Consider the following 19,318-nt stretch of genomic DNA (forward strand, 5'->3'; position numbering starts at 1 on the left):
GTTGTTACTAGGCTGAGTAGCAATATTTTAGTATGTTATGTTGCTTGTCTTACTTGGTTTTATTTATGCGGGAGCAAATTGCTTTGGGAGGATTGTAGATGTTGAAGAAGGTACAAATACAGCAGAGTGCATAGCAGGGATGGGTTACCCATTCTGGCTGATGTCATTAAACCTGCCTCAATGAGAAACAAAACGCCCAGACGCCCCCCTCTAGAACAATGGGTTCTTGTTAATAAAGAGTCTGTGTCCAATGTACGATGGAGTCTGGCAAATTTTTCATGAGACTCTGTGTGCCTTAGTCAACTCCTGAGCCCCGCAGTGCCACTCACTCCTGTGACAGCCACCTGGGAGACCACCTTGGAAAATGGGCCCCTATTAGTTCAGGTTAGACTTAATGACCAGTAATGGTACACTGGCCAAGCCAAACTGTGCAAAAGGTCTCTGGGCAGGCCGAAATGAAATACCAGTCACTCAAACTCTGAACATAAACACAAGGTGGGTGGTGGGTGGGGGTGGATAGGTATGTCTGTAGGTGCTTCTCTGTGTGTATGAGGGAGTTCAGACATGCATCTAAGTGTCTGAGAGCAGGGTTGACCCAGGTGGAGGAGAAAATTTCGGGCGAGAGGAGATGGGTGAACCCCCCATGGACAGATTAGTGTTGGGGGGAGGTCGGCTGTCATTTTGGGTTTATTCCCATTTAGCGCTGTTGCTTTGTGAACCAAATCTCATTTCCAGTTTTGTCATCAGCTAAAAAAAAGCTAGCAGCAACCTCAACAGAGCAACCAGAGAAGCCTCCTAAGAGCACCACTCAATTATTTACAATTTCATGGCTGTCTGAGATATATGTTGTTCTAATAAATTTAGGAATTATGACGCTTAAATACTGCACATGATATTAACCTCTAAAGCTGAATTTTATCCTCAATTTAGCAGTAAATGCCACATCATGCTAATGGCATTCAATGATGATTGCGTCCTCCATGGTCTAAATAGTGTGTGGTCTGGAATTAGCACAGGCCTTAAAAGTAAGAAACTAGCATTTAAAATTGTATGATATGAGTCAATCAGCCATTGAATACAATTACTTTCAGCTCACAGGGAGAATGAGCTACAGAGCTTCCAGGCCTGCAGAAGGCAGACAGAGAAAAATAGTGTAATCTACAGTGAAAGAGACAAAGACGGAGAAGAGAGGGAGCTTTGTTATGTCTCATGAAGCTCTAGGGTTTCCTGAAATTTCTGGCAATGGATCCCGAAGTCACATAACCACAAAAAGAGAGAAGGAGTAGAGACAGACGTGCAGTAACTCTCCTGAAGGACACACTTCAAGGCTGACAATGGCTGCCCTGCCCCTGTAAATTGCAGGTATGAAGATTTCTACTGTTTGCACTGTTTGTGACTTTTACCTCTAGACTGACAGAAACAATTAACACAGTACAGTACAGTACACACATGCAGTGATACAAAGTGTCATACATGACCTACTGTATACCTACAGATTAAAGACCTTGGCTTGGACCTTTTACCTCGAGGGGGATTGAGGGGGACAGAAGACATGTACCCCGCCCAAGCTGGCTGACTGCCACACTGATAATAACAGCCAGCACAGCCATGCGCGAAAATGAGATCGGGTAAAGCTAGTGAACTTTAGCCCTGTAGAGCCCTGAAAGGATTTGAGGTATGAGGAGAGTGGAATGTATTTTTTGGAAGGAGAGGTGAGCTCTCTGTCACTTAGAGAATGTGCATCCGCTGATTCAAAGGCAATGCTAATGCTTTAATAATTTAAGAATTGATACAACAAACCAGTGAAAGATAGAAAAAATTTCATATTTTCCACAGGGTTGTGAAATTTGTTGGGATTTCATCTTTGCCTGAATGAAAGAGCTCCATATTTCTAATTCCAGGCATCATATCTGTCAACCAGTGCAGGTGGACTGGGATTAGGACTGGTATACTCCACTGAATTTTTTGCTGATTTCTGCAGTCCTTTGTCAAGAGCTATGCTCTTGCTCTTTCTATTACAATCCTTCTTCCTCCAATAACTATTACTCTCCATGTGCTCTTTGCACCCTCAATGTGTACCAGTTTATATTTGAGAGGTATTTCTGTAAAATTCATGAATTTCAATATTGAATTCAATGTCTTACAAAGACCAAAAAAGTAGTCTTAAAAGTAGTATTAATTTCTGCCATAAGACAATGCAGTACCAATTACTTCTGAATGTAGAGGGCAATAGATTAATGCAAATGTGTAGTAGAAGACATAAAACAAAGAATAAGACAAGATGCAAAAGTTTCATACTGTTCAGCTAATCAACAGTTGTCAGTGGTAAGACCAAAACACGCAGCGATGTACAAAAGACAGGGAATTAGAAGACTAACAGTGGATGCAGATAATTCAGGTTTACTGTGTTTGTTAAGCCTTAAAGCTGTTTTTGTCAGTATTTGAATGATGAATGAAATTCTTATGTGTAATGTGAAAGGTGATTCTCAGAGGGACAAACTCACTGAAAAGGATAGTTCAACTCTGCAGTTCCCCTCAGCTATATGGAACTTTTTAGTGCCTTTAAGCCCATCATTTTGGTTTTACAGCCAACAAGTTTATTGTTTTGGTCCACTTTCACCGCTCTCATCATCATCATTTCCGGTAACAGCAGGAAGCTGTTTTCAGTGAAAAAGCTCTTGATAAACACACTCTAGACTACCTGCCCAGCACCAAACAGCAAACAGTTAGCATTTAGCAGCTAGAGAGTCAGATTTTCTCCCAGGAATTGTCGGAGACCCAAACAGAGCTAAAAAGAGAGTAAATACTAGAGATACACTTGCCAAGTGGCCAGAAACATGACTCCAGATGATTGTTAAAGTTGCTCCATATCTGCTGGATCTCTAAATAGGTAACCGTTTGCTAAGATGTTCACCATATCAGCTTTATAAGGTGATAATATGTCAACGTTCTGTTTACAAGGATACTCATAACACATTTTTGGTGAGAAGCACTGAATGTAAACAAAACTGTTGAAGGGTAAATTATCTTTAAGGTAGTCTAACAATGACAGACAGTGTACCTTATGTCAGCTGCCTCTCACCAATTATCCTTTCTTCTTCTTCTTTCTGTCATTGCCACTGAAGCCCGTTTATGAAATATCCACAGAGTGTACTGCTTAGAGAAATCTTTTAGTTTCTACACAAGGCTGAGGAGTCCCAGCAAATCCTCCATTAAAGAGCTTGGCCCTCCATCAATTCACTGAGAACATGTCAGGGCCAGATGAATACCCATAGAGAGAAAAAGAGAGAGAGTCTTAGGATTAAAACAAAACATCCCTGACTGTCTCTGGTGAAAGGTTCTCTGTTATCATTCCTTTTTCTTGCTTGTGCGTATGAAGCATGTGTCCTATCTGTGCGTTCCATGAAGAAGCCCTATGATTTCCCCCCAGCAGGACCTAACTAAAAGCACTGTCAAGGGATCACTCCAACTGTCCCCATCCACTGTGCGTAATAGACCTTCTTGGTCAGGTCATCTTGCTCACCCCGCACCCCACCCACAACACCACCCGCTCCTTAATCTCCTCCTATCTCTCTCCAGGAATTCAGCCCCTTATTTTGAAAAATATCTTGTCATGTAATACCCTTGAAAAGCCTTGCAGCACACTTCAAAAAATTGGCCTTTTGCCAAATGACTTACTGACTTGTTTGTTAAAACAAGGCAAGAAAGATAAAGATTCATGAGAGTTTGGAGAGATTTAAATAAATATGTCCTCTGTGAAAGGGATTTCCTTTTTTTTTTTCCAAATAGGATGCAACCAAAAAGGCAAACATGTGTCAGGGTTTGCACACAGCTGTCATGTTTTCAATAGGCTCTCAATGTGTGGGGGCATTGCATAATGCTTTTAAGCCTCACTCTACCCTCATGTATGTTTCCATGTAAGGTATGATGGGAAGACATCCTCTCTTAGTGTGGTTTGAGTCAGCCACATAAATCACTCTGCCGTTTATAAAACTTTTTTCATCCATTCCGACTCTTTTCTTTTTCTTTCACCAAAGTGTAATTTTTCTCCAGCCAAAGACAGCCACACTTCCACCCCAACCGAAACGTGGCTTTTATAGGAAGCATGTCACAAATGTTCAGCAGAACCATTTTCTTTACACGTTCTTGCCTTAGACAAACATATGAGGAACCTCTCAAGCTTTATGAGAAATACATTTTTATGTTCGACTTTATGTTTTCAGCATTACATGTTATTTCCCACGTACCAGAGGCTGTGGGGCTGCTAAGGATCATGCTAATCACGTATACTTTTAACATTTTAGTGATTGAGCTTTGGTGTATATTCCAAGTGACTTACACTTATTATGGTATAAGTTCAAGATCTTGCCTGAGGGCCGTTCGGCCAGACACACTGGCTATTTTGCAGTGATTGAAACTGTGATCTTTCAGTTTTTCATTATAAGAACTGAACGTTTCCTCACAGATTGAAAGAAAGCAAGGTTTTTAAGCATTGTAGAGATCATTTATGTCCTGTTATGTCCTGTTTTTAGCCTTTCCATTCGATTCCGCTCTATTGCCATCACCTGGATAAACTGTTGTCTATCAGCGGTGTCGGCAGTAGCAGTGCTTAGAATTAAACCCACCATATATCAGCACTCTGGTTCCACTAGTCTCCCTTCTCAGCTCACTAGTAGTAGATTAATGTCCTGTTGAGGAGACACAGACTCCTGCCCAGGCCTCATTTACTCTGACAGAAGGCGGGTGTCAAGACGGGCTGTCCTAAAGGAACAAGAGGGGACAGCTTTTCCTCTAGAAAATGGACACGAGAATGATGAGGAAGGGATTCATGACAAGTCATACGTATTTTTCTTCAGTCTAGAAATAGTATTTTTTGCTTAAATAAAAGAAAAACTCTACTAATGCAGCTAGAGGTTTCCAAGATCATTACAAGACTTGTTGAAAGATTTTTTTTTTCACTGCATTGAGATTCCTATCAGCTGTTTTGTTTTTGGCTTCATTCAGCAGCTGTCTGTCATTACTTATTTACAGACTTAAAAGATGTCACAGCACACCCTAAGGTACTGACACACTCAGTGATGTTGTTCTTGTGTACTCATCAAAACTCTGCTTTGTTTTGACAGGACAATGATGTGGAAAAATTGCATTTATTTATTCATTTTGCCCTGTCTTGTTTGATTATTACTGTTACCAGTCTATTATAGTCTAGTTTTGGTACCGTCTTGGCCCTTTATAGCACGTGTGTTCTCACAGGACATTTTCCCCTGAGGGAGAAAAAAATGAAGGCTTGACTGTTTTGTCCTTGCATAATTACACAACAGACTGTTCTTATCACATGTCAAGTGCAGGGGTGCATATTTATTAGGATTATTTGCCATTTTGGATGTTTTCAATAGAATATATGATGTCTTTTTCATGGAGTGGCTTAAATAAGAGGGCTGCAGTGCTGAAAACTAAAACCACCTGGATCCTGAGCAAACAGGAATGGCTTATTTCTGCCTTTGTTCTTTGCTTTTCATTGCTGGGCAGCAACACAAAATATATCTATTTTAAAAAAGTAACATTGTCTTTAAGAGAGATATTTCAATAGTTTTTTAAATAAAACTCAATCAGTAGTATCATGATGCTAGGCGAACGCTTTAGAAACAATTAATCAACAGGTTATTTTACTTTAAGGAGATGCTGCTAACTTTAGGCTACAATGAGGTAATTGTTTTAATTTAGCATAAAGCCTGCAAGCAAGGAGACAAATTACTATCCTGTGTATAACCACAAGTTGCTTTTTTTAATTTCATTTTTTTTTTGGTATGAATTAAGAAAAGCAATTAAGATGGGCGATTATTATTATTATTATTATTTTAACCTTTGGGCAGAGCAAAGCTCGCCGTTTCCCCGTTTCCAGTTTTAAGCTAAGCTAAGCTAATTACCTGCTGTCTATAGCTTTGGATATAGCATACAGATATGACAGTGGTATCAATCTAAGATTGTAAAAAGATAATTTTTTTGTTTATTACATTTTCATTTGAAGCATTGCTCGGTATGTGCAGTATAACATCGCATTACTATCACTAAACAAGAAATACAAATTTATTGTTGTAGTCTGTTTTTCCGTCATCATTCATAGCCTAAATTCTAACATCTGTTTTACTTTGTTTTGGGTGTATATTGAGATTGTATCAGCTAAGATGAAGTCCAGCACTCCGTGTAAAACCACAACTTTTTTTACATTTTGGTTATGTACCAGTTAAACAACCCAGGTATTATGTGTTAATTAGTAAGCTTTAGAAGCTTTAGAAGCCATGCTCATCTAACTCCTGGCAAGGGAGCCAATAAAATGTAAAGTGGCTATAAGTACGTTTTTCCTGCCGATGAAGGTCGTTTCTTGACGGTAGCTGGTGGTGGTGATGGTCGCTTGCCAAGAGCTTCAGCCATCATTGCGTTTACAAGAGACCACTACAGTGACTCACTATCCGAAAGTGATGAGACAGGCCGGTCGGGCCAGGGCTAGCTGGTTAGCATGCTAACTTCAGTAGAAGAAAAGAAGGAATAGAAATAGAAGTAAAAACAAGAGTTAGCATTGGCATTGCTTTCCACCGCTGGAGACAGCTGTTGGCAAGTAAAGGAATGAAGTTTGATGCTGAACTTGCAACATTTCGTCTAGACTGGTAAGGAAAGACCCGTCAGTGCTAACGTTGGCTATGTATTGATAGCAAAAAACTTACCTATAGCCCCTCTAAGATGGAATGCAAATGTTCAGTGACTTGTTAAGCTGGACAGTTTTATAAAAACAGAGGCACAAGGCCCTTTATTTATTGCTTTTCTGTGCTGACTGCAGAGTTTTCTTCATTTTCCAGCAGTCTTCGTCCATTGCTGGCAGCTCACACACACTCCAAAAAATGTCCTAGATAATTTGATAAGTTTCTTGTGAAATTACATGCCCACACAGACATTTTTTTTGCAGCGCGGCACTGGCAGGAGAATGTCAGAGCCGCTCCATATAGCGGGGGGGGGGCAGATAAACAAACCGTTTCTAACTTAAGCAGAGGACTGCGGCGTTTGAGACGGCTGCTTTTTCACCAAGAGGAATGTTCCCTTCCAGAGCTCATATGCAAAAGCGAAGAAAGCTTTTGTGTGTGTTAAAAAATGAAATGTCGGTGTGCCTCTCTTTCATTACTCCTGAGTCGTGCAGGTGTGTGTATTTGTGTGTGTGTGTATATGTGTGTGTGCCCGACAGTGTTCGCTGAGATGTCACGACAGGTCCACCATCACCATCAGTCATGCTGTTTTGAGAGGGAGCCAACTCTGTGGCCACTGTGTAGTGAGTGTGAGAGCTCTATCTGGCTGTGCACACAGCATGCAAGAAAACCTTCCCTTTTTTTTTCTTTTTCCCAGTTTGGTTACGGGAAAAGGCAGCATTTTTTCCTTCCATATTTGGTCATATGGAGCAACGCCAGTGAGCAGTAGCCTTTTGATGGCGTACAAACATCCCTATTTTGTGTGGGATTTGTACTTTTTGGAATGCAATTTCTCCTATTCTGCCTGATTGTGGGTGTAGAATCTGAAAGTGCACTTTTAAAAGGGACACAAGCCTCTTAAAAGTCAAAGACTGGAGAGGTATTGCATTGGGTCTTGCTGCTGTTTCACAGTTGCCTTTTTACAGTATTATTTATGATAAGGGCAGTAAGAATCCAACTTTTAATACAAATGTCCCTCTGAAAACCAACATTTAAAAGTAAGACAGTGTTTTGTAGCCTTCCTCCTCAGCCAACTGCTACATAAATTCCTCTCGGGTACTTATTTAATTCGGTAAACTGGATCAGCAGCTGACAAATAAGAATGTATCATCTCATTTCAGTGGTTAACTTTAAAATGCTTCAAGTAAGGTTTTGAAAACAGCTGAAACCGAATTTATTCAGATCTCCTCAAAACTGAGATACGGATACTTAGCATTTTAAATAAAGCATCTGTGCGTGCTAAATCCTGCCTGTCAAAAAACTGTGAGTTTCAGATCATAGATATGGCATGTTAGGGTAATGTTTTTATTGGAATTTAACCGTGACTTAACTTCAGGCGTGAGGTTGAAGGACACATAAACACAGCCTCAGCCTGAAGGGGAACGCTGGCTGGTGAAGCTCAGGTGCTGTCAGCTGTCTACCCACAGAAGGGAAAGGTCATAATACCTTCAGATCTAATGTAGCCTAAAGTGTGATGAACAGTGCAAGACACCCATCCATGTGTGGGACCAGGGGAGGAGAAAATATTATAAGAACAGTGAGTCATAGTCTAAATATATGACAGATGACAGTGTGCTCAAAGTTTAGTGAGGTTATCTCACTGACAGTGGAAAATAAAACACAGGATTCAAGAATGCAACGCAGAAAGTAATTTGTTTTTATCAGTGCAACACAAGAGTTTAGAAAGTATCAAGCTACAGCTTCCTTTCCAAAAGGGATTTGTCAGTTTGAAAGATGATTTAAACGAGTGCTATTTATTATCATGACATTCTCATGAAGGTTATAGCTGAGATACACAGTACTTAAAAGGCTAATTCCAGTTTTGGGGGTCTTACTTTTTGTAGTTAGCCATCATTTCTATTGGTTATGAAAATATTTTACTCACAGTAACTGTTGAGATCTGGGAACATGGCTGCAGAAACACAAGCAAACAGGTTATAAACAACCCCAGAGTCCAGCCAGATTATCTAAACCAGTAAAACTGAAAGCACTTACAAAATTTTGCTAATAATCCTTTATGGCACAGGAAAACTGTGTGCACACAACTATGGAAAGTACACTGGGTTAAAGTTGAACCAGGACAGTAGTCTTTAAAGTGAGTCTATGTACCTATTGAAAGAAGAAACAACATAACCTTACTCTTACAGATTAACAGTCAAATTCATAAGCAATACAATACACTATGGGGTTTAGCTTTTACAGCCTTACTTGGTCTGGTATGACCAGTAGCCAAGAGTGGCTGCTGTTAGCTAATGTTAACATTTGATAGATTGATTTTATGACTTTTCTTTTGGCATTTTCCATTATGCTGTTATTGTAACTTGTAGCCACCGTGGCTGCTGTTCAGAAAAAGTTACATAGTCATAGTTCTTAGAGGTTTAAAATGTCCAGTTAAGGTAATAATTTCACGGTTCCCCTTCATTTTCACTTTCAGATAATTTTAGCTAACCTATGGGCTTGTTTGCCCTGTTGGACTTATTGTTAGTGATTTCGCATTCCCAGATCTCGGCTTTTAACTTGGTTAGTGCAGTCTTATTCCAATAACAATGAGTACCAAAAATACAAAAATAAAACTCAAGTTATAATAAACCACTGAGCCTTTAATGAACCTGAAAACCTTTCTCTCAATTTTTCCTTGTACTAAGAGTGATGGGTCCTGCAAAAACATAACATTTTTGCAAACTCTTTTGGTTGTTTTGTTTATGCCCTGGCTTTTCTCAGTGGTTTGACTTGGGCAGAGCTCAATTGGAACAAAACTAATGTCACGTACTTCCTTGCACCAGTCGGAGATGGCAACATTTGAATAAAAAAAATCTGGTGACTGTTATTAACTAGAAGCTAACCGTAACCCTAACCACACCCACAAAGTCATGATGAAGAACATTAACTGAGCTTTTTCAGCATTCAACTCTTAGAAAATATTAATTAAGGATGTGTTTTTTTTCTGAACTGTGAATTTGATTGTTGCTTATTTAGTCCTAAATACTTAAAATTACAGAGAAACAAGTAAAATTTGAAATCAAGTTTTCAGGGGCTTTAGATACTTTTCAAAGCATTTAGTGTAGTACAGTTTTGATGCTGATTAAGTACTAATAATCAATTAGTAGTTTGGTTGTGCATTTGATCTTTTGGGTCACTGATTGTGTGATAAATTCAGTGGTGGTTAATCCCAGCAGTGCTTAGTTTAGCCTCCTAGCACCCTGTATAAAATTAATCCATCTGAGGTATTCCATTGAGATTTGCTTTACTGCATTTGTTTGTGTGTGAACAGATAACCTCAGTCAGTCTGTCTCTGTGTGTATGATTCACAGGGCACAGAGAGGTGTTATGGAATGTGAACCATTGTCTGGGAATGCAGGAGTCTCCTTTTTCTTCACCAAATGGAAACTCAACATCTTTAACCTTCAGGCCCTTTCCCTGCACCAATGTGAAATTTCCCTTTGCTTGTCATTTTCTATCCGATAGCCAGAGTCAGCACAGAGGGCAATTTGAGGGAGGATTGTGTCTGATCGGCACATCTTAAGTCGCTAATGACAATGCATCTGAGGCATTCAAGTTCCCAAGCCCATTTTTTTTCTCGTAACCCTCAAAAACGTCGGCACATTATCCCATCACATTTCAATTGCCATAGTGGCATTAGCTTCTCAGGTTTGCCTATGAATACCGTCTGCTCGTGCTTGGTGAAATTTATCCTCATTCAAGCTGAAGACACACTTTCAAAAATTTGTTTTGGGGGAGTTAGAGTGTGAGTGGAAAGCAGATGGTGTTGAGATTTAGTTGAGCTCTGATGCAGTCGGCCACCTCATATGTTGCCTAGAATATATAGTTGCAGCTGAAGACCTCAGCTTTGAAAACAGAGGCTATTGTGGTTGATATTCAAACTGTGGCATGCAGATACCGAAACAGAAAAATACAGAAGTTTGGCTGCTTGGATAAGTGTAAATCCTATAAAATTTAAACCCAGCACTAAACTTAATTTATAGCCAACCAATCCTGTGTCTCTTCATATTTTAGCTGAACACAAAGTGTGCAGCTGTTGGCTACGCTGCTGCATTGTGGTCCAAGAGGAAAGAAAATCAGTGAGAAACAGGTGAGAGAGAAAGAGAATAAAACTAGGTAAAGAGAGTCAACCAATTCAGGATTCAGAATTCTGATTTGTTTATTGATATCTGAGAATTCAATATCAATAAAAATATATTAGACCATACTCGTTTTAAACACGTAACTAGAGACCATCTTGCGATGGCCGCATCACCCATCAACATGTTGACGTTTCTGACCCATGAGTACTCAGTATTACTATATTATTAAATGAGTACTCAGTACTCATGGGTCGGACCACACCCACCTTCAAACTCGGCCCCCTTCATTTTCATGTCAACTACACACCTGTAAAGTTTCGTGGCTGTATCTTGCACGGTTGTGACGCTATCATGGTGACAAAATCTGTCCACAGACAGACAGACATATAAACACCTGTCAAAATACTCAAAACCCCATCTGTGGTAGTTCACGCTACAGTAGGTGTCTCCAGGAGCACATCTTGCCATGATGACTGCCACACATACACATACACACACACAAACAGGCTCAAAAGGTGAAAACAATACCAGCCACCCTGTCACAGATGGTAAACATTATTGATAAGGATTATTTGAATTTGGTTGTTAGAGAGATGTGTAAAGAGAGGGACATTTTAAAGTTAAAAATAAACTTACATAACACTGACATGTAAGATAACTGTACCTTTAAAATAGTAAACCACAAATTGAGTTTATATACATGATTGAAAACGTGATTGAAATTTTCAATTAGAAATATTGAAAATGCAGCGTATAAATCCTTATAAAAAGAAAAAAAATCTTATATATAACATTACTAAACAACATTAAAAAGTAAACATTAATGAATCATTAATGTTCTTTTTGTAACACTATCTAAAAAATCCCTTAAACATACCTTTGCCATTTCAGCTATGTGGACTGGTACTTTTTCACAATGTGAAACGTAACCCATGTAGCTTATTCCTAAATTAGGTTGTAGAATTGTGCATCTGTTGATACAAAGAGACTCCGCTGCTTCATTTGAGGAACTAGCTAATGTGACAAGGTAGCGTTTCAAACTAATGTTAGCTTGTAAGGTTAGCTTGTACCTTTATCTACTATTTTTCCACCTGTGGTGTCACATTCAAAATATTTCCTAGGATTACTTCCAGATTGTTTGGTGTAATTATTATACGTTAAGTATGGCTTGCAATTATGACCATTTTGCATTAGTAAAAAGGGCAACAATTGCCCAGTTTACTGCAGTGGTCAAATGGACAGGCCCTTGTTGGATTAGAAAGCACAGCCTTTTGTGATCAAACACTGTGAATTTTGTATTCGGAAATATTTTAGGACTTGAATATTTGATTTTCAAGTTTAAGTGGTAGTTGAAATTTCAAATAAAAAGTGGCAGGCCTAATAGATCGAACTGTACAGTATCGGTCAATAATATCCGCCAATGGTATTATCAGCGTATCGGTCAGGCTCTGAAAGGCAGGCAGAGAAAGAGACTCTAGATTACAGATGAAGCTGAGAGAGGGACAAGCAGAGATGGAAAGAAAGAGAGAAAGTCTTGGCCTTGCTGCGCCAAAAACCTCCAGTGAATTTATGAAAGCTCATCCACAGCCGCTCTGCCTCCTGGGCCTGTAAACGTGTTAATGCTGCCAAGGCCAAGACATGTGAAAGGAGACACATAGCACAGAAACCGTCAACCACAGGGCCAGCTGTCCGAACACAGACCTGCAGGTGGTAATGGATATCACACATATATACACATTTACCGTACCATAAACACATACATACTATACTAGCAGTGGCCTAACGTATTTGTAGTATTAGAGTTGTAAAGAATGTACTCACATTCTTACACACAGAAACGCTTGCAATCATTCGTAAAGTACCTCCTCTGTACACATCTGCAGACTTTCCACACACACATTTACATAAATACACACAAATTTAAAAATGTAAATCTTGTTTGTTAAATACTTTTTGCAATGATGCACACACCCTCACACACAGGCTGAACATATTTTAAACACCCTGTCAGACTACTCTCGGGAGACTCCTTACCCCTGCAGAAAACATTAGGTTTACCCAACTTAAACTGCCCCCAGAGCCTCAGCCAAAACAGCTGTAAGTGTTCATTACCTACAGGCATGCAGTATCTCCCTCTCTTTATTTTGCTCTTCCTCCCTGTTTTACTGCAGAAGCTTTATATGTGTGATAAAATAATGGAAAATGATCATTCTTACCAATAGGTCTCTGTCTCTATCTCTTTTCCCACATGAATTAGTCTCCTTTACCTTTCAATTGGTGTGTGTACAATAAGTGCATTCATCTCCTGTGAAGTTAGCATCTAATATTCCCATAAATGGATAACTCACTGTAGGTTGTCCCATAGCAACACGCAAATGGAGGAGCATGTCAGGGTTAATAGTTAAATTCCCACTGTGTCAGTCAACTCCTACATACTCACCATATCTCCCAATATGGATACTTTGAAGTGCTTCAGAGCAATACCATAACTTTCAGTGGGAGAAAAAATTTGCTGTGTGGTCTCTTCATTGGTGAAACAAACTGCCCCCAGCATTAAAGGCAAGTTTTTGACCACTAGTGGTGCTATGGAGCAATGTTTTCATGATGTAATTCCAGTGAAATTTGCTTGTGTCCACTGCACAATTCGCATTAATATCTCTCCCCTCTAGCCTCTAGTTCCATAGATTTAATATAACCCATATAAAATCTGAATTTTTGAAATATTAAATCCTTGTGGTTTTAAAAAAAATCGTATTGCAAACAGTAAAAACCTGACCTTGTTTGTAGTTCGAAGTGTCAAGTTAACAGTTTTATGAGAGTCTCTCTAATGGTGATCTATGGAGAAAATGTTTTTTCATTCCTTTGCAATGGTTAGCCACTTGGGCTAATTGGCAGCAAGTCTAACTGACCAGCTCTTCTCCTCGGCTTGTTTAAGTACATTCATGATGTATATGCATGTGCACATGGGACAGAGAGGCTTTGTGGCAATCATTTCCGTTGTGAGAGAGAAGTGAATCACATGTGTCAAAGTAGTCTGGCAGACCAATGAAAGTAATTTGAGAGAGGCAATCCTGTTGTCACAATAAAAGAATCAAATTGTGGAATGTGGAGACAACAGTATTTTCAGTCCTAAATTTTTAGTCTGGCTGGCTAAATATTGATAGGCAAAGACAGCTGATGTCAAAACACTGAAATCCTGCAGCTTGTGAAAACTTTCTTTTCACATGGCTTCCTTGATCTTCCATTGTATAGCCTGTGCTATATTTTGTCAGTGATATTTGAGATTATTTTGTTATATAATTGGATATTATTTGGTAGCCGTCAGAATATATTTCACTATAGCATATATTATCTCGTGTGTGATCTGGTCTCCTAAGGTAGTTGGTACTCTGATAAACCAAATTACTCTCTGGTATAAGAGTGGAAGTTACTCATGAATTTCTACAACATACCAACCACTATAGCAGGTAGGCAAAAATATTTTCTTCCATTGATGCAAAAGCTAGAAAGACCATGCTTTGTGCCAGTCTTGCTTTCACATTCCAGATAACTGGGATACCTCTCTTCACCTGGACACCTGCACAGCTGTGACTCCATTGCCACTAGAAATTTGACCTCTCCTCTTATCTCCAGACAATGAGAAGAAACCAAGAGGAGAGCAACAGTAATTGTAGCATGACAGTGTTGTGCTTTTATTAATAATTAATTAATTAATTAATTAATAACGGCTCATTCCTTCTTTTAATGGTACATGGACATATTTGGTAACTGCAGGCTGTGGTTTGTGTTGGTATTGTTAAATTCACTTTTCATTTATATGAACCTGGTATATGAACCAGAATTTAAATTTCCGATACTTTTTTTTAATGACTAAAAATTGTAAAACTTATGACATTAGCCTCAGCTGTACTTCTTCAGTGCTAATTAGCAAATGTTAGCATGCTGGCACGCTAAACTAAAGTACTGAACATGGTTAACATTATGCCTGCTAAACGTTACTATCTTAGCGTTGTCATTGTGAGCAAGTTAGCATGATGATGTTAGCATTTAACTTAAAGCACTGCTGTGCCTAGCCATACAGAGCAGCTAGCGTGATAGCATGTCAACAGTTGACGATAATTTACTTACATGTCACTAGCTAATAAAGGGTTATCATCTTTATAATATAAGTAAGTTATGTTCCCATGTCCCGTTTGATTTAGGTATATAGCATGTTATGTTAGCGTTAAGGACTAACTTTTTGCTTTGTTTTTTTGTTTTTGTTTGGTTGTTTTTGTTTAGTTTTTTTTCTTTGTTTTTTTTACTGTCATAAAGGTCACTTTCTAAAACTTAAAAATGTATGTGACTTGTGACTGTTTCAGCCTTTTTAACCACCAGCTGTCAGAAGTTACCATTGTTCCTTTATTTGCCAAGCTCACAGCTGGCAAGCACATAATTTGTGCCAAGCTAGTTTTTACTCGTTTATCTTCACATTAATTCAGTTTATTTAACAACCAAAACAGTCACTGCACACACAAGATCCAGAGGAGCAGTTGTTTCTAACTTGCATGTGAATGAGTTTTTTAGGAGGCTCGTTCAGGTCCCCTCTGCTAAAATCAGAGGTTAAATAGGAGCATTCCTCATATATTTCCATAGCCATAATGGGGCGATTAATGTGTTTGTCTAAAAGTTGTGAGGCGATAGTTGCTCAGATAGTTGCTATCACTGAAGCCAAAAACAGATGCACTGTTGGCCCATGCTTATTCTGCAGCCCTACACCCAGACTTTTGCTTGATCTACTTTGTGCCTCATTTGGCTGATAAGGGCCTATTGTTTTGCTGCTTCTAACTCAAGACTTCATGGGATGACAAAGGCATTATAAAGTGGTGTAATCCCAGTGGCAGTCAGGATAATATCAACTTGGCTTTTAAGGCTTTTTATGAGGCTGGCACTTAGACACTGGGTTCTGTGCCAGGGTCTGGCAGTCTCGACAGGTAGTAATTTGACTGGTAAATGTGTCATTATAGACATTGTAGAAGGTTGGGGCAGACAGGGAAAGAGAAAAAAGGGGGAGGAGAAGAAAAAAGAGAGACAGTGTAAGAAGGGAGCTGGATGGATGGAGATAAATGGTGGAATAAATGGAATACATGGACAGATGCAGGAAAGGAACGAAGAAGAGTTATTACAGTTGACAAGCTAAGACAGGCTGAACTTGTAAAAATTCTGAAAATGTCACCAACTTGTGGGTCCAGGTTGCTCAATTTTATGGAATGCTGTCTTTCTCTCGTTCTGGTTATGTTAGCTTGTGCAAAGTGTGGGGGGTCCCTTCAGTGATGTACACAACAGTTACATTTCTGCGTCTTACTGAGGGTTTTTTCTGTTGCTGTTCTACATGGTGTTGTCCCATGTAGAGACAAGACAATGTGACTGGGCTGCATTCAGACAATGAACAGCCTTATTCATACATCACAAATCAGTTTAAAAACATATTTATTTCAGGTTTATTATTCATGTAAAATCTTGTATATACAGTATGATCCACATTGTGATCCTTTTGTTGACAAACTTACTTTTATTTTACTTATTGATAATTTTTTAAGAGTAAATGACACAGTTTTTAAATGAGCTAGAACTTATTTTTGTACAAAATTGGCTTTGTCGGTTTTAGTTATTGCTCTCATTTTGTCTTAATTACAGTGGAGTGAATCCCCCCCCCTCGGTGTATCTCAACCTCTCTCTCTCTCTTTTTCAGTGTAATAGCAGGGGAAGGCAAGGCTGTATTTACTGTACGCAGGCACAGGGGGGAGGAGACTGGGTGAGATGATGCAGTGGGGAGGGTGAGGGTTAGGAGGATCTCTTCGAGTCATGGTCTCATTTAGCATTTCTCACCTGTGCGTGTTCCCTGCCCATGTATACATTTGTATGTGCTCAGTGGTATGCTTATTAGTGTGAATGCATGGACACAAATGCTGTTATATTGCACCTACATGCATGTGAGAATGCATACTTGCATACAGATGTCTATGCATAAAGAGGCCCTCTTTGACCCCTCCTGCAGATGGAGGGAAAAGCAGGCAGAAAACATGTGTATAACATGCAGGAAGCTGGGCTCGAGTTGAGTCATGTCCTAGCACATGTTTACTGACATGTCAGTAAACAACACAGGAAAAGTTAGTAATAGAGATAGGGAGGGAAAGAGAGACAGGATGTAGGAGGGAGGGAGGGAGTGAGGGGGTAAGTTTGAGGGAAAGAAGGAAGGAGGTCACTGAGGGATGGAGGGAGGGACAACTAGCAGGGAGGGGAAGGAACAGGCATATGCCTTTTCTGTCAGATGAGGCTAGACTGTGGGAGACTATTGCTAGAAGTTATTGCATTGTATCTCTGTTTGGAGGAGGCATTGTGAGAAGCTGTTATGTTGTGAAGGAAAAGACATTTTTTGAAGGATAATTCAAGGTATGACATTCACAGTTACTTCTTTGTTTCTCCAGATTTGTCCTATAGCACTTTAAAGCAACTTGTTTTCTGCCTCAGTTGTTTCTTTCCTACTTCTATTGTTTCACAACAAAGTATATACTATTGATATATGACTTAATTAAGTACTATCGATTTATTCGATGGCTGTCACACACCTTTTTCCCTCAACTGCTCAGTTAGGTTGTTGCTGTTGGTTTAGCAGGGATCGTAGATGTATGATGGGAGGCTCAGCAGCTCCTGGGTGGTCTCTGTCCTAATAGCACAGCCAGTCACGTTCCCCAGCAGGGTATTTTTAGTGAGAGTTGCTCTTAACTGATAGAGTTAACATCCTGTCTTGGCTTCTCTTTCCTCTCTCTTTCTATCTCTGCTCTTCTTTCTTTCATTTTCTGTCTCATTCCTCTGTTTTCCATCAAAGTTTGTAGGCATATTTTCCAGCCAGGTTGTTGTCACCTAACTGAGGACTGTCTACAAAGAGATATGTCTCCACACTTTTGGTCAGTACCATGTGTAGTAGGATTGATTCTACTTAAAGTTGCAATCCTTAGGATTTCAGTCGTGGTTGAATGGGCGACACTGGTGGCTACAGGTGGTAACAGCAAGTTAAATTGCTGTTTTATAGGACAGCAAAAACTCATTGAGCCGCTTCTAAACTATTCTTGTCCCATGCAAAAATGCAAAATGATGAACATGCTGATGAAAACATGCCAAAAATTACCATCTTGTTTTGTGGACACGTTGAATGATCACTGTTAGCGCTAATCGTGGTGACTTCACAATAAAAGCCAACCCGTTTTTTGTCAGTTAAATGCTTTAAATTTGAGGGATGTTCTGTTTGATTTAGCAGGAGCTTAATACAACTAGGATATGGTGTAAAGAGAGTACATGCATGCCTCATGTCCTGTGAATCACCATGTGAAGGCAATTTTAATCCAGTGCAGGCATGGCAGACTCTGCTATTAACATTAAAACTACCATATGGGGAGGTAATTACAGAATGTAAATAAATTGAATGGCCATTGCTGGAAAAATAAATATTATCAAAGACAGGGTTTGAGTTCATGAAAATCTTAAGGATTATAGCTTTAAATTTTGTATTTTGATAACCAGATATCAGAAAACCAAGACTTGTAAGACTGGTGAAATGGCATTGCTGCCCTCTCAAGACTGTCGGCTTTCCTGAAATTGAGTTAATGAACATGTCTGTGTTTGATGATGTCATCCTACAGGGCACAATCATGGAGGAAATGGACTTTGAGCGGCGCCGGGAGCTGAGGAGGCAGAAGCGGGAGGAGATGCGTCTGGAGGCCGAACGGTTAGACCCATTTGGTTGTCTTTGATTCACGCTTTCAGATTAGTACTCCAAGATTTTCCAACTAATTGTCTTGGAAAGCAGAAAGTGTTTAAAAAGTCAGTCCTCCACAAGGGCTTAATTTGTTGTTGCAGCCACAGAGGCCCTGCAGTCAGAGGGGGCATTGTTGCTGCCATTTAAGATCTAACTACTAAGGTTGTGTGAAGCTTAGGGAGCAGCCTGTGTTGTGTAATGAAGCTCTGGTTGTCAATGCACAGCGCACCTCCTCTGATGTTCTTGCCAAGTTGGAACAAGAGGGAGCCAGCTTTAATAGCTTAGACCCTCCTCTAGGTCTTTAAAGACATCACTCAGCAAATATTGGCTTCTCCAACCCAGGCTAGAAGAAAAAAAGCTTGATAAGAAATCTGATAAGCAATGTGATGACCTTTAAGTGGGAATGTTGGAATCCCTCCCTCTTTCCAATTTTCTCTCCCAGATACTGTGGCCTTGTGAACCCTCTTTGATTTAGCAGAAGAAATTGATTAAACTAAAGTTCGTTTCAGTGAAATGATTCAGTGGTAACATGCCAAGTGATTGTAATTAAAAATAGTAAAAAGGGGGTTTTATTGTGAGAACTTGATACATAGTGTACTAGGAGGCATTTTATAGGACCTTCTCACAAAAGTCTCTTCATCTTTGCTGCAGCCCTTGCAATTAAGGATGAGGTTGATGTGGATGCTGATAATAGGGTCATTTGACCA

The 19,318-nt window shown here is 39.5% G+C and overlaps 1 protein-coding gene across 9 annotated transcripts in view; it reads left to right on the forward strand.

Annotated features, from left to right (window-relative positions):
• Positions 1-19,318, forward strand: part of cald1a (caldesmon 1a) — a 61,717-nt gene that overhangs the window by 11,411 nt on the left and 30,988 nt on the right. For 8 of the 9 annotated variants that reach the window (XR_005708890.1, XR_005708889.1, XR_005708887.1 and 5 more), the window contains exon 2: positions 18,496-18,581. Coding sequence is in view for 6 of the 9 variants with exons in the window: in XM_040145135.1 (XP_040001069.1) it covers positions 18,505-18,581 (77 nt within the window). In the remaining 3 variants the exon portion in view is untranslated. Of the gene's footprint in view, positions 1-17,085; positions 17,249-18,495; positions 18,582-19,318 lie in introns of those variants that run through there. The other variant, XM_040145144.1, reaches the window with a different exon arrangement.

The sequence above is a fragment of the Xiphias gladius genome, chromosome 2, assembly GCF_016859285.1.
Source record: "Xiphias gladius isolate SHS-SW01 ecotype Sanya breed wild chromosome 2, ASM1685928v1, whole genome shotgun sequence".
In the NCBI taxonomy this organism is placed as follows: Eukaryota; Metazoa; Chordata; class Actinopteri; order Istiophoriformes; family Xiphiidae; genus Xiphias; species Xiphias gladius.